The following is a 15,330-nucleotide window of genomic DNA, read 5'->3' as shown; positions in this document are numbered from 1 at the left end:
AACACTGCTGAGCAGTATTCAAGCAGTGGGCGAACAAGTGTACTGTAACCTACTTCCTTTGTTTTCGGGCTGCATTTCCTTAGGATTCTTCCATTGAATCTCAGTCTGACATCTGCTTTACCGACGGTCAACTTTATATGATCATTCCATTTTAAATCACTCCTAATGTGTACTCCCAGATAATTTATGGAATTAACTGCTTCCAGTTGCTGACCTGCTATTTTGTAGCTAAATGATAAGGGATCTATCTTTCCATGTATTCGCAGCACATTACACTTGTCTACATTGAGATTCAATTGCCATTCCGTGCACCATGCGTCAATTCGCTGCAGATCCTCCTGCATTTCAGTACAATTTTCCATTGTTACAACCTCTCCATACACCACAGAATCATCTGCAAAAAGCCTCAGTAAACTTCCGATGTCATCCACAAGGTCATTTATGTATATTGTGAATAGCAACGGTCCTATGACACTCCCCTGTGGCACGCATGAAATCACTCTTACTTGGGAAGACTTCTCTCCATTGCGGAAGTCCAGAAACACGGCCCCTACCTGTGAACCCGTGTCTGTGGCCCACTGAGTTTTGTGGACGAATAGCGCAAGCTGGGTTTCACACGACCGTCTTTTTCGAAACCCATGCTGATTCTTACAGAGTAAATTTCTAGTCTCCAGAAAAGTCATTATACTCGAACATAATACGTGTTCCAAAATTCTACAACTGATCGACGTTAGAGATATAGGTCTATAGTTCTGCACATCTGTTCGATGTCCTTTCTTGAAAACGGGATGACCTGTGCCCTTTTCCAATCCTTTGGAACACTACGCTCTTCTAGAGACCTACGGTACACCGCTGCAAGAAGGGGGGCAAGTTCCTTCATGTACTCTGTGTAAAATCGAACTGATATCCCATCAGGTCCAGTGGCCTTTCCTCTTTTGAGCGATTGTAATTGTTTCTCTATCCCTCTGTCGTCTGTTTCGATATCTACCATTTTGTCATCTGTGCAACAATCTAGAGAAGGAACAACAGTGCAGTCTTCCTCTGTGAAACAGCTTTAGAAAAAGACATTTAGTATTTCGGCCTTAGTCTGTCATCCTCTGTTTCAGTACCATTTTGGTCACAGAGTTTCTGGACATTTTGTTTTGATCCACCTACCGCTTTGACATAAGACCAAAATTTCTTAGGATTTTCTGCCAAGTCAGTACATAGAACTTTACTTTCGAATTCATTGAACGCCTCTCACATAGCCATCCTCACACTACATTTCGCTTCGCGTAACTTTTGTTTGGCTGCAAGACTTTGGCTATGTTTGTGTTTGCTGTGAAGTTCCCTTTGCTTCCACAAAACATTCAACATAACAAACACTGTATCGCTTTTGTGTCAAGCAATAGATAACATCCCCTTTCAGCATGGGCACACCGTTTGCAGGAAGCTGAAAAGCTTCAGAAAGAAGACTTTGATAGGGAGGTGAAGATGGATATGAACCTTGAACCTATCATCAGATGGTTCATACACAGACTCGATTAGCAGTAATGATTGTATCATGGTGTTGAGTTTGTTCCAAATTAAAGTAATGATATTTCTTGGTTTTACAGACTCAAAGTTTAAAAAATCTGTCTGTCCACATTTTAATTGCATACATGGTACATGGGAACTTCCTAGCCTTTATTGATTAGGAATGTGTATCTTGTGAAGAATATAGACTGTATTGTTCCACATATCGCCCAAGGAGAAGTTAAGCTTCGTCCAGCGTGTTGTACGCCTTAACTACTCGTGAGAATGTGGCTGGATGAATTCATTGAGAAAACCTCTATGATTTTCAAAGTGGGACTTGGGAAACACCTTAAAATGACAGCACAAATTAAATGTCGAAGTATCGATGGTTTTTGACTTTATCAGTCAGCGTTCCCTAGAGTAATTTGTAGAAAATGGTTAGTTATTTGCCTGTTCACTGGACCATAAATGCTGTCTGTCACTATAATGTTAAATAGAAAAATATGACAACATACAGACAATTTTCATGAAAGTGTTTTGCACTAGTCTTTGTTACCAGTAATTGTTTTTTACTCACAGTAATTTACATTTTACATTTAACTACAGTCTCTCTCTCTCTCTCTCTCTCTCTCTCTCTCTCTCTCTCTCTCTCTCTCTCTCTCTCACACACACACACACACACACACACACACACACACACACACACACACACACACACACACATATTTTTCGTAGATTTGAATATATACCATAGGGGTATGAAAGCAGCAACAGTGTTAGGCAACACGGCCTTTATTAGCCCGCTCTCTGGCATTACATATGCCCAGATAGAATCCCCTCAATGCTTGCTTATTGTTTTATCTCTACACGTGGAAGTGCCATCCTATGTGAAGTGGACTATAGTACATTTGTAAAATCATGAATATTGGGCACAGGGTATTGATCGGGTATCATAGGGGCATTCAATTCTTTGTAATCACCCCAAGGTCTCCAACACCCGTGTTGTTGTTGTTGTTGGTTGTGTTTTCACCATGCACTATCAGATCTTCGTATCACTCCTTTTTCGTGCATGTCTCTCTCTGTCACTTGTCCCGAGCCACCGTCTCTTTTCCTAAAAGCCCAGTTGCCATTTCTTCTCCTTTCTTGAGTTGAGCCAACTGAATGTCAATGGTCCTACTGTATACATACAGAAAATTCACCCCTAAGATTGGTTCCATCACATCCACTATTACAGACATCCAGGGATAGTGTTATAAAAACCTAAATTCACTTCCTTGCTGCAGGTGCCATACTTCGTTATCGGCTGTTTATTTGCTGCCATGAGGTGAACAAACGAACTGTTCTTGACTGAGATATTTCTCTCTACTGGCCAGGTGCTTACATCGGACTCGGTGTCAAGCAGATAATAACACGAAGTCTCCACATCTTATACATAGAATCATTGTGATAAAGGCAAAAAGGAAGTGCCTGTACTTACAGACTACGTGTTATTTATATGGGTGTGTATAACTGCAGGGTAGATTATACCCGACAGCTCATTCACTTAACCGTTTGTGATACCGGCATAGTTGTTCATGTTTCTTCTGTCCAATGTTCAAGTGCATTGCAGGTCGCTCAGAACTGGTGGTCTCCCAACCCTCGATGTGTGTCTGTATCACATTGAGTTGTTTCTTTAATGTCTGAAATTGTGCCTCTTCCGACTTCGAGAACAGTGGTCACATCACACCCATCCTTCATAGGCACCACTCTTTTAGTGCCATGGGAAGCTGTGATGTCCAAATGTACTGGAGCGTAGCATCCGAAAAGTCTGCCTCTGTCACCATCCTCCATAACTGCTGCAAAAATTCTGAGGGGGATCTTTCACCTCGTCACTTACTGCGTACAAGGTGTATCCATTCATCTAACGGTTTACTAAGCGTACTTATCAAAATCTTCTTTAGAGTTTTATAATGCTGTATTGTGGGATGCTTAATTTCGTTTTATACAATGCCACTGCTCTGGAATCCAGACTGCTGCTTGCTATAATGTACTTTTCTTGGTCATTTGTTACTTTATTATGAGTGAACAGCAACTCTAAGATCGAAAACTAGAGTTTCAGTTTAGCGGGAAGGAACTGAGGCATGCGCATCTTCATATGCCCTCTAGAGTAATCACCATTTCTTATAGTTTCATTGATTGCGGAGCCTTTCGTGCACAAATCATTAATTAATTCCATTGAAATGTTTGCATGCCACACAATTTCATTCCTCAAGTCTTGTATCTGACAGTGCAACATACTCTGTAGCTCTGCTAAATGTGTTGTAAGACTTCTGTCATTTGTCGCTGTCGTATGCATTGGCGAATTTGTGTCGTGTAGCTTATTTGTTTCTTGCTGTGTGAGTTCTTCTGAGCCAGGAGTCGCCACTTTATGGTCACTACATAACATCATATTAATTAATAACTTCTTATACACACGTGCGAGAACATAAACTTTATTTTTGTTTCTCATGAAACATAAAAGCGAATAACCAATAACTGAACTTCTAACTCCATAGAACAAAGGCTAAAAATAAACAGTACTCAAATAATTAACGTCTTTGCCACCGACTGCTGCACTAAGTGTAACTGTTTATTTATTTTGTAAATAAAATAGAAAGAAACTTCCACACGGGAAAAATATATTAAAAACAAAGATTCCAAGACTTACCAAGCGAGAAAGTGCCGGTAGACAGGCACAATAAATAAAACACACAAACACACACACAAAATTTCTAGCTTTCGCAACCGAAGGTTGCTTCTTCAGGAAAGAGGGAAGGAGAGGGAAAGACGAAAGGATCTGGGTTTTAAGGGAGAGGGTAAGGAGTCATTCCAATCCCAGGAACGGAAAGACTTACCTTAGGGGGAAAAAAGGACAGGTGTAAACTCGCGCGCGCACACACACACACACACACACACACACACACACACACACACACACACACACACACACATCCATCCGCACAGTTTTCTGACATATTAAACTTTATTCGGTTCTATTTTTCATTAGACGAGACTTTATTTCAGAAATGTTTTATTTGTTTTAGTTGCATAAAAAAATCACAACAAGAAAGTTCTGAATCAATTTTAACATTTAGAAGATATTTAGAAGTATAAACTGAAAGTCTACACCTTTATACATACCAAATGTTCCCCATAACTGAAAAAAATCTCTCTTGAAACAGATGTCCCAGGTAAGAAATTGCAAACTCAACCATTTTAGAAATGTTATGAAAGGAAATATAATTGTTTTGAAACACCTTAAAAATTGCTTTGCATTTCTTTTCAATATTATGTGGTGCTTTTTCAGAATTTGAATCACAACCTGTTCTTTTCTTTTGATATATCTTGTTCCTTTTTTCCCCCTATGCTTGTGTCTGTGTATGTGCGGATGGATATGTGTGTGTGTGTGTCCTCTCCCTTAAAACCCACATCCTTTCGTCTTTCCCTCTCCTTCCCTCTTTCCTGAAGAAGCAACGGTCGGTTGCGAAAGCTAGAAATTTTGTGTGTGTGTTTGTGTGTTTTATTTATTGGGCCTGTCTACCGGCACTTTCCCGCTTGGTAAGTCTTGGAATCTTTGTTTTTAATATGTTTATTTATTTTGTCTGTCTTCCCGCTCCTGCAACCTATTTCATGAATGTACATTATTGAACAAGATATATAAAAAGAAAAGAATAGGTTGTGGTTCAAATTCTGAAAAAGCACCTCATAATATTGAAAAGAAATGCAAAGCAATTTTTAAGGTGTTTCAAAACAATTATATTTCCTTTCATAACATTTCTAAAATGGTTGAGTTTGCAATTTCTTACCTGGGACATCTGTTTCCAGAGAGATTTTTTTCAGTTATGGGGAACATTTGGTATGTATAAAAGTGTAGACTTTCAGTTTATACTTCTAAATATCTTCTAAATGTTGAAATTGATTCAAAACTTTCTTGTTGTGATTTTTTTATGCAACTAAAACAAATAAAACATTTCTGAAATAAAGTCTCATCTAATGAAAAATAGAACCGAATAAAGTTTAATATGTCAGAAAACTGTTAAGACTTCTAAGTAATTTCAAAAGTATGTCCTGGATTTGACCCAAAAAATATGGTAATATTGGTAATATGTCCTAGGTTGGTCCTAAAACAACGTTATAAGCATAGCAATAACTGACATGTATTTTGTCATCCTCATCAAGTTAACACATCTAAAAAAGTTAGCCTTGCAGATTCAGACCTTTGTCATCAATATGTTGAGAGCTTTGCAGGTAGTGTTGGCTGTTTCAGAGTTGGTTGACTTTTTCTCTGTCAGAATGTAGCGTTACCTGGTACTACAGTTATACACTCTTCAGTTACATTAATGTGATCACTTGTCAAAAGTATGAATGACCATATTTTGGAATGCAGACAGCTACAACACTTGCAGGAAGAGAGTCAGTGAGGTCCTCTAAGGCACCGATGAGGGTGTGGAGTCATGACAGCTCCAGCACAAAGCTCAGGCGCACTAAGTTTCTTGCTATAGGATCCATGGCACAAATGGCGCGATCGAGGTGTACCACAGATTCTCGATACAGTTTAAATTCAAGGGATTTGGTGGCCAGGGGAGTACAGTAAACTCATCATGGTGCTCATTGAACACACACACACACACACACACACACACACACAACACACACACACACACACACACACACACACACACACACACACACACACACACACATTGCAAGCTGTGTGACAGGTTGCGTTGTCCTACTGGTAGAAGTTGTCATGCCGAGGAAGAACAAACTGCGTGTAGGGGTGGACACAGTCCCCAAGGACATATGAATACTTGTATTGGTCCATTCTGCCTTCCAAAATGACAAGATCACAAAGGGAACTCCACGAAAACATTCCCCAGACCACAGTGCTCCTTCCTCTGACCTGGACCCTTCCAACAGTTGTCGCAGAGTATTTGCTTTCAGATGTTTCATACCATATATGCCAAAATCACTTGTCCAATGGAACATAAAATGTGATTCATCTGAGAAAGCTACCTATCACGACTGGCATGCGAATTCCAGCCTTTGTTGCTGATGAACAGCAGTTAGCATGGGTTCATGAACCAGGTGCCTGTTGTGGAGACTCGCATGCAGCAACACTCACTGAACGGCCGTTGAGGAGAGACTGTTGGCAGCCCCTGATTCACTCCGAGTTGTGCTTGTAAGCTTGTGGATGATATTTTACCACATGTTTTCATCTTTGTGTTCAGACAGTGTTGTTTGAAGATTAGAGGTCTGAAAAACTGATCTCTAGACATTTTACAGTATTGTTCTCGTGAAGCTTTTATTAACACCATCCCTCTTGAAGTCTTCTTTCATCTTCTCTGTTTCTGTTTCTGAGATCAAGGCAAGGGTTTTGCTCGAGTTTGGTTCAAATCATATTGGCCATAGTACACAGAGAGATGGTCCAGAGAGTTGAACTTTTTGGTTCTGCTTCTTCAGATGTGTATCCTGATTTGCTACTGAAAGAAATGAAAGCGATTCCTGTGTTTTGTTTCCTTCCATATATATCTTCTATAAGGCTAGATTAGATTGAAAATATGCCTGCAACATAATCTTCCAAATATGAAATCATCTGGTTCTGGTACGATTACTTCATAAACTGATCTTGAGATCTGTTCCGAAGCTTTAAATAGAATAAAAAGACGTGTCAGCTGTATTTTTTTCCATCCTATAGGTGGCTCCTACCTTAACTCCAAAATAGTAATGAGTGTTGTTCTCTTTAGCGGTGTAGTTTTCAGAACCTTGTTTCTTAAATAAGAAGTCAGAAAGATTCTGAAACATTTGTTCGGTATATAATTTTCGTGTTGTGTTGTTGTGGTCTTCAATCCTGAGACTGGTTCGCTGCAGCTCTCCATGCTACTCTATCCTGTGGATATATATTGTGTGTCTTAAGTGCACATGAAGGCAGGAAGCAGAGATAGAAATGAATAGTGTGAAGAAGAAAGCAAAAATAAGAAAGGGAGTAAGGCAAGGATGCCCATTATCTCCATACTTGTTCAACTTATTTATTGAAAAAACCATTGAAAAATTGAAAAGAATAACCAAAGGAATTAAAATTAACGGGGAACGAATACACTGCATCTGTTTTGCAGATGATATAGTAGTACATGCTGATTCAGTAAAGGAAATGGAGTTTATGTTGCTAAAATTTGACAAAAATGCTAAGAGAATTTAATCTAAAAATAAATAAGAAGAAAACAGAAACTATGGTAGTAGGGAAGACAAAAGAAAATGGTAAAGTTAATATTAAACTAAAAGATGATGTTCTAGAGCAGGTTGAGAACTTCTGTTATTTGGCGAGCACAATCACTGACGGCAATAAATGTATCACTGATATAAAGAGAAGAATAGCCTTGGCAAAGCAAGCTTTCAAGAATAAAAGGAATTTACTAACAGACAATCATATAAGCCAATAAGTTTGAAAAAGTTTGCCCAAACTTTTGTCTGGATTGTCTTAACATATGGATGTGAAGTGTGGACTCTGGGAAAGGCAGAGAAAAGAGACTGGAAGCAATGGAAATGTGGATATGGCGATGAATGACGAAAACAAGCTGGGTAGATAGAAAAAGTAATGAACAGCTGTTAAAAGAAGTGAATGAGAACAGAACACTGCTAAATTACATAGCAAGAAGAAAATAAAAAATGATAGGGCACATAATGAGACACAACCAGTTCCTAAAGAAAGTATTTGAAGGAAAAGTTTTAGGGAAAAAACCATGAGGCAGGCCAAGGGAAACGTATTTTAATAACGTCAAAGAAGATCGTTGTTGTTGTTGTGGTCTTCAGTCCTGAGACTGGTTTGATGCAGCTCTCCATGCTACTCTATCCTGTGCAAGCTTCTTCATCTCCCAGTACCTACTGCAACCTACATCCTTCTGAATCTGCTTAGTGTATTCATCTCTTGGTCTCCCTCTACGATTTTTACCCTCCACGTTGCCCTCCAATACTAAATTGATGATCCATGGTTGCCTCAGAACATGTCATACCAACCGATCCCTTCTAGTCAAGTTGTGCCACAAACTTCTCTTCTCCCCAATCCTGTTCAATACTTCCTCATTAGTTATGTGATCTAACCATCTAATCTTAAGCATTCTTCTGTAGCACCACATTTCGAAAACTTCTATTCTCTTCTTGTCCAAACTAGTTATCGTCCATGTTTCACTTCCATACATGGGTACACTCCACACAAATACTTTCAAAAATGACTTCCCGACACTTAAATCTATACTCAATGTTAACAAATTTCTCTTCTTCAGAAACGCTTTCCTTGCCATTGCCAGTCTACATTTTATATCCTCTCTACTTCGACCATCATCAGTTACTTTGCTCCCTAAATAGCAAAACTCCTTTACTACTTTAAGTGTCTTATTTCCTAATGTAATTCCCTCAGCATCACCCGACTTAATTCAACTACATTCCATTATCCTCGTTTTGCTTTTGTTGATGTTCATCTTATATTCTCCTTTCAAGACATTATCCATTTCGTTCAACTGCTCTCCCAAGTCCCAATACCTACTCCGAATTTTTCTTTTGTTTCCTTCACTGCTTGCTCAATATACAGATTGAATAACATCGGGGAGAGACTACAACCCTGTCTCACTTCCTTCCCAACCACTGCTTCCCTTTCGCATCCCTCTACTCTTACAACTGCCATCTGGTTTCTGTACAAATTTTAAATAGCCTTTCGCTCCCTGTATTTTACCCCTGTCACCTTCAGAATTTGAAAGAGAGTATTCCAGTTAACATTGTCAAAAGCTTTCTCTAAGTCTACAAATGCTAGAAACATAGGTTTGCCCTTCCTTAATCTAGCTTCTAAGATAAGTTGTAGGGTCAGTATTTCCTCACGTGTTCCTATATTTCTACGGAATCCAAACTGATCTTCACCGAGGTTGGCTTCTACTAGCTTTTCCATTCGTCTGTAAAGAATTCGCATTAGTATTTTGCAGCTGTGACTTACTTAACTGATAGTTCGGTAATTTTCACATCTGTCAACACCAGCTTTCTTTGGGATTGGAATTATTATATTCTTCTTGAAGTCTGAGGGTATTTCGCCTGTTTCATACCTCTTTCTCACCAGATGGTAGAGTTTTGTCAGGACTGGCTCTCCCAAGGCCATCAATAGTTCTAATGGAATGTTGTCTACTCCGGGGGCCTTGTTTCGACTCAGGTCTTTCAGTACACTGTCAAACTCTTCACGCAGTATTGTATCTCCCATTTCATCTTCATCTACATCCTCTTCCATTTCCATAATATTGCCCTCAAGTACATTGCCCTTGTATAGACCCTCTATATACTCCTTCCACTTTCCTGCTTTCCTTTCTTTTCTTAGAACTGGATTTCCATCTGAGCTCTTGATGTTCGTGCAAGTGGTTCTCTTATCTCCAAAGGTCTCTTTAATTTTCCTGTAGGCAGTATCTATCTTACCCATAGTGAAATAAGCCTCTACATCCTTACATTTGTCCTCTAGCCATCCCTGCTAAGCCATTTTGCACTTCCTGTCGATCTCATTTTTGAGACATTTGTATTCATTTTTGTCTGCTTCATTTATTGCATTTTTATATTTTCTCCTTTCATCAATTAAATTCAGTATCTCTTCTGTTACTCAAGGATTTATACTTGATCCTCTGCTGCCTTCACTACTTCATCCCTCAGAGCTACCCATTCTTCTTCTACTGTATTTATTTCCCCTATTCCTGTCATTTGTTCCCTTATGCTCTCCCTGAAACTCTGTACAACATCTGGTTTAGTCAGTTTATCCAGGTCCCATCTCCTTAAATTCCCACCTTTTTGGAGTTTCTTCAGTTTTAATCTACAGATCATAACCAATAGATTGTGGTCAGAGTCCACATCTGCCCCTGGAAATGTCTTACAATTTAAAACCTGGTTCCTAAATCTCTGTCTTACCATAATATAATCTATCTGAATCCTGTCAGTATCTCCTGGCTTCTTCCATGTATACAGCCTTCTTTTATGGTTCTTGAACCAAGTGTTAGATATGATTAAGTTGTGCTCTGTGCAAAATTCTACCAGGCGCTTCCTCTTTCATTTCTTAGCCCCAATCCATATTCACCTACTACATTTCCTTCTCTCCCTTTTCCTACTACCGAATTCCAGTCACCCATAACTATTAAATTTTCGTCACCCTTCACTATATGAATAATTTCTTTTATTTCATCATACATTTCTTCAATTTCTTCGTCATCTGCAGAGCTAGTAGGCATATAACCTTGTACCACTATAGTAGGCATAGGCTTCATATCTATCTTTGCCACAATAATGTGTTCACTATGCTGTTTATAGTAGCTTACGCGCATTCCTATTTTCCTACTCATTATTAAACCTACTCCTGCATTACCCCTATTTGATTTTGTGTTTATGACCCTGTAGTCACTTGACCAGAAGTCTTATTCCTCCTGCCACTGAACTTCACTATTTCCCACTATATCTAACTTTAACCTAGGCATTTCCCTTTTTAAATTTTCTAACCTACCTACCTGATTAAGGGATCTGACATTCCACCCTCCGATCCGTAGAACGCCAGTTTTCTTTCTCCTCATAACGACATCCTCTTGAGTAGTCCCCACCCAGAGATCCGAATGGGGGACTATTTTACCTCCGGAATATTTTACCCAAGAGGACGCCATCATCATTTAACCATACAGTAAAGCTGCATGCCCTCGGGAAAAATTACAGCTGTAGTTTCCCCTTGCTTTCAGCCGTTCGCAGTACCAGCACAGCAAGGCCGTTTTGGTTAGTGTTACAAGGCCAGATCAGTCAATCATCCAGAGTGTTGCCCTTGCAACTACTGAAAAGGCTGCTGCCCCTCTTCAGGAACCACACATTTGTCTGGCCTCTCAACAGATACCCCTCCGTTGTGGTTGCACCTACGGTACGGCTATCTGTATCGCTGAGGCACGCAAGCCTCCCCACCAATGGCAAGGTCCATGGTTCATGGGGGGTTAATTTTCATATAACATACTTAACAAAATGTTGTTATTGATGCCATTAAACGTGTTGGATGAGTCACATGAGATGCCTATGGATGATATTTTATCATTTTAAATTTTTGTCATGTGCTCAGTGATTATATAAATTGCTTTTTCAGTATCAAAGGCTTTTGAATTCCAAAGTGTGATTGTTTGAAAATGCCATTTTTTTCACTGGTAGGAGACTGTGTAGTGAGAAGAGTGTGTGGGAGGGGTGTAGGTTGGTAGTTAATGGCATATTTAAAATCAGGCATCATATAGAATAACATACATATTGACATTGCAGAACTACAAGAAAAAATTGTGTTGAAAGTGATGTTCATTTTCCTTATTTAAATGCCATCAGTATTAGAAAGCCACCCTATATTCAGGGTGTTACCAAAAGGTACGGCCAAACTTTCAGGAAATATTCCTCACACACAAGAAAGAAAAGATTTTATGTGGACATGTGTTTGGAAACGCTTAATTTCCATGTTAGAGCTCATTTTAGTTTCATCAGTATGTACTGTACTTCCTCGATTCACCACCATGATTTCATACAGGGTACTCTACCTGTGCTGCTAGAACATGTGCCTTTACAAGTAAGACACAACATGTGGTTCATGCATGATGGAGCTCCTGCACATTTCAGTCGAAGTGTTCGTACGCTTCTCAACAACAGATTCGGTGACTGATGGATTGGTGGAGGTGGACCAATTCCACGGCCTCCTCGCTCTCCTGACCTCAACCCTCTTGACTTTAATTTATGGGGGCATTTGAAAGCTCTTGTCTATGCAACCCCGGTACCAAATGTAGAGACTCTTCGTGCTTGTATTGTGGATGGCTGTGATACAATACGCCATTCTCCAGGGCTGCATCAGCGCATCAGGGATTTCATGCGACGGAGGGTGGATGCATGTATCCTCGCTAACGGAGGACATTTTGAACATTTCCTGTAACAAAGTGTTTGAAGTCACGCTGGTACGTTCTGTTACTGTGTGTTTCCATTCCATGATTAATGTGATTTGAAGAGAAGTAATAAAATGAGCTCTAACATGGAAAGTAAGAGTTTCCGGACACATGTCCACATAACATATTTTCTTTCTTTTTGTGTGAGGAATGTTTCCTAAAAGTTTGGCCGTACCTTTTTGTAACACCCTGTTTATACATACTGATAGTTATTTGTTTGACCTTTTTATCTACATACTGATAGTTATTTGTTTGACCTTTTTATCTTCATAATTTATTGAGAAGATTATTTATAGTTTCTGTTCAAATAAAAATCTTAGCTTTCTGTATATTGCAGCACATTTCATTCTGAATCACTTCAACACATGAAGAAGTTTTTGAGAAAAGCTGTGTCATGTAAGAACCTGAGAAGAATTTGTACATTGGCAGTCTCTCTTCTTCTCATATTTTTGATTGGTTCTTCATTTTTGAATGTATTTGTAAACTGTTGTCTATACAGTCATACATTTTATGGAACTCTGTGTTCTGTGATGGAAGATGTATTCAAGCCTTATGTAACACTGAGGCATCTTTCTCCACCTCCTACATGATGATAAATTTAAGATATATAATACAATTGCCACAGATCTGAGGTAGAAAGTCACCACATATAATTACTCATCAATGGTTGGAATAGTGATTTATCTTAAATAACCAGGGTGTGTTAGAGGGTGCAGTGACAGTGAAACGGAAGATTCAGAGCCACTAAAGTGGTATTTCAGTTAAAATAACTCTCCATCTGCAATTGTGTTACTTTTTATTGTACTTGCAATGCATTAATTTGAAAGGGAGTGCTGTACATACAGAATATGTGTTTCTCAACGATTTAATTAATTTAATTAATTAATGATTCATATAATGTAAACTGAAATGTAGTTTTTGTAAGTACAAGAAGGGATCTGCTTGTGCAAAAATATGTGAAGAGAGCTATGTTCTAATAGTTTAAAAAACTGAAATAGTTGATCAAGTCCTGATGTGAAAGGACTGGCGTGTTTTGTAAATATTAATTTCTGTTTCTGCTGCAGTTGAATTTATGAACAGAATATCTAGTAAATATGGTATCTGGGCCACTAGATGCATTTCTATACCTATACATTCTGCAGACTTATTGCTGTATCTGGATCCAGATCTGGATCTTGTCTAATTGTAGCTAATAACAACAAACATTGGAATACTGATAAAATTATGTAAGAAGGAACTCAAAAACTTTTGTTTTTGAAAGATGAAGCAATATTAGAGCAGGATTTGCAACTAACATAGAAATTAAACTTTATTTGATAGATCAGTACAAATGCAAATCTATGGCAGTTTTATAAAGTGCAATACTATTAATTTTTTTGTCTGTGGAATGCTGTTGTGTCCATCCCCGTTTTGTATTCTGATTGTATAGTTTATTTAACAATAAATTTTGTGATACTGCATGACAAAAACAGAAAGTTGATTAATTCAATTTTTAAATCAGCTTTTTTTTGGTTAGTGCTCAACTTTGTAACTATTTCTTTTATGAGTATGTTAAAATAAACATCCTCCCTACCTTTATTGTAGTTTACAGTGCAGCAATAGAAAAGAACAGCAGTAACAATGTACTTTGTAATGAAATGTAGTGTGCCTTCTGGCCTGGACCATTCCAATGGAGTAGATACATTTGAAGCAGTTTTGTATTATATACATTTATAATATAATAACTTATAGTTCCGCTAAATATAAAAAACTCTTAGATATTCCATTGCATTATAAATGTAATTTAACCCTTTAACTGCTCTGGAACAAGTTTACGCACAGCACCAGCCCTTCGACTTGGTACTCTGAGTGTGTCTACGCTAGACACGTTTAGGGTACCAGGTAGGACTGGTGGTGCGCGTTCAAAGGTGCGTGCGTTAACACGTCCAGAGCAGTTAAAGGGTTAATAACAGCAAATTTGTATGTTTGTACAGTAAAATTTTTGCAGCAGAATTCTAAGTTATTTTAGGTTATGCACCTAATCTGATTCAAGCCATGAAGATAGTGTTTTAATTGTACATGAGAAATGACTCGTCTTTTCTCTTCTGTTGCTCTAATGTGATATCTTAATTTATTTTCAATGAATCAATGCATTATTTGTGTTCTGAAGATGGAACTCTGCTTGTTAAGACTTTTTCCTGTTATGTACAAAGAATACAATTATTGTTCACCTTTGCAGACAATACACATTTAATGTCATCTCCTCCTTCCTTCATATCTCCTAAACTATGTATTGTACAATGATATAATTTCACAGGTGCATTCCATGGTAAATGTGAACAGCATATGTAAAATCTGTCACAAATACAGTTAGCAGTAAACAAGTAATACACTGTCATGCCTGTTGCAAAAATGAACAGCGAAAATATAATAAACAATAAACTTTTTTCTTTCATCATTTTGAGGAGGGAGTCAGTGAGAAAAGTTTGATAAAGGTTTGAAATTATGAGTAAAGTTTTTGCAAATCAATGAAGTTTGTGTATTCCTGTGTCATGGCCTTCTTTTTCACTCCTACTCCTAAGCTCTTGATAGCTAGGTGGTTCTTACCCCCACAGTGGTTCTTTCCAGACAGTAAATGATACTTGTATGTGTTCCAAGTTTGGTTGAAAGCAGTCCAGTGGTTTCAGAAGAGATGTGGAACATACATACATACATGCATGTTTTAATCTGTATGAATTTCCTTTTCCCCGTGATTTTGATAATATGTAGCCAATACAGTGCATCTAGCTATGCTGAAGTTACCGGTGAACCATCCATAAAAATCCGTCTAGTGGTTTTGGAGATTACTGTGTTCAGACAGATAGACAAGAAAGTTTTATTT

At 38.3% G+C, this 15,330-nt stretch overlaps 1 protein-coding gene across 1 annotated transcript in view; it reads left to right on the top strand.

Moving 5' to 3' along the window:
- The window catches only part of LOC126336317 (uncharacterized), a 176,573-nt gene extending 161,666 nt beyond the window's left edge, over positions 1-14,907 (top strand). The window contains exon 16 of the mRNA XM_049999878.1: positions 12,808-14,907. Within this exon, the coding sequence (XP_049855835.1) occupies positions 12,808-13,060 (253 nt within the window). The 3' untranslated portion in view covers positions 13,061-14,907. The remainder of the gene's footprint in view (positions 1-12,807) is intronic.
- The last annotated feature ends 423 nt before the right edge of the window (positions 14,908-15,330 follow it).

The sequence above is a fragment of the Schistocerca gregaria genome, chromosome 2 (genome assembly GCF_023897955.1).
Source record: "Schistocerca gregaria isolate iqSchGreg1 chromosome 2, iqSchGreg1.2, whole genome shotgun sequence".
NCBI lineage: Eukaryota > Metazoa > Arthropoda > Insecta > Orthoptera > Acrididae > Schistocerca > Schistocerca gregaria.
Note: the sequence above shows the minus strand (reverse complement) of the source record. Positions and strands in the feature narration are given on the sequence as shown.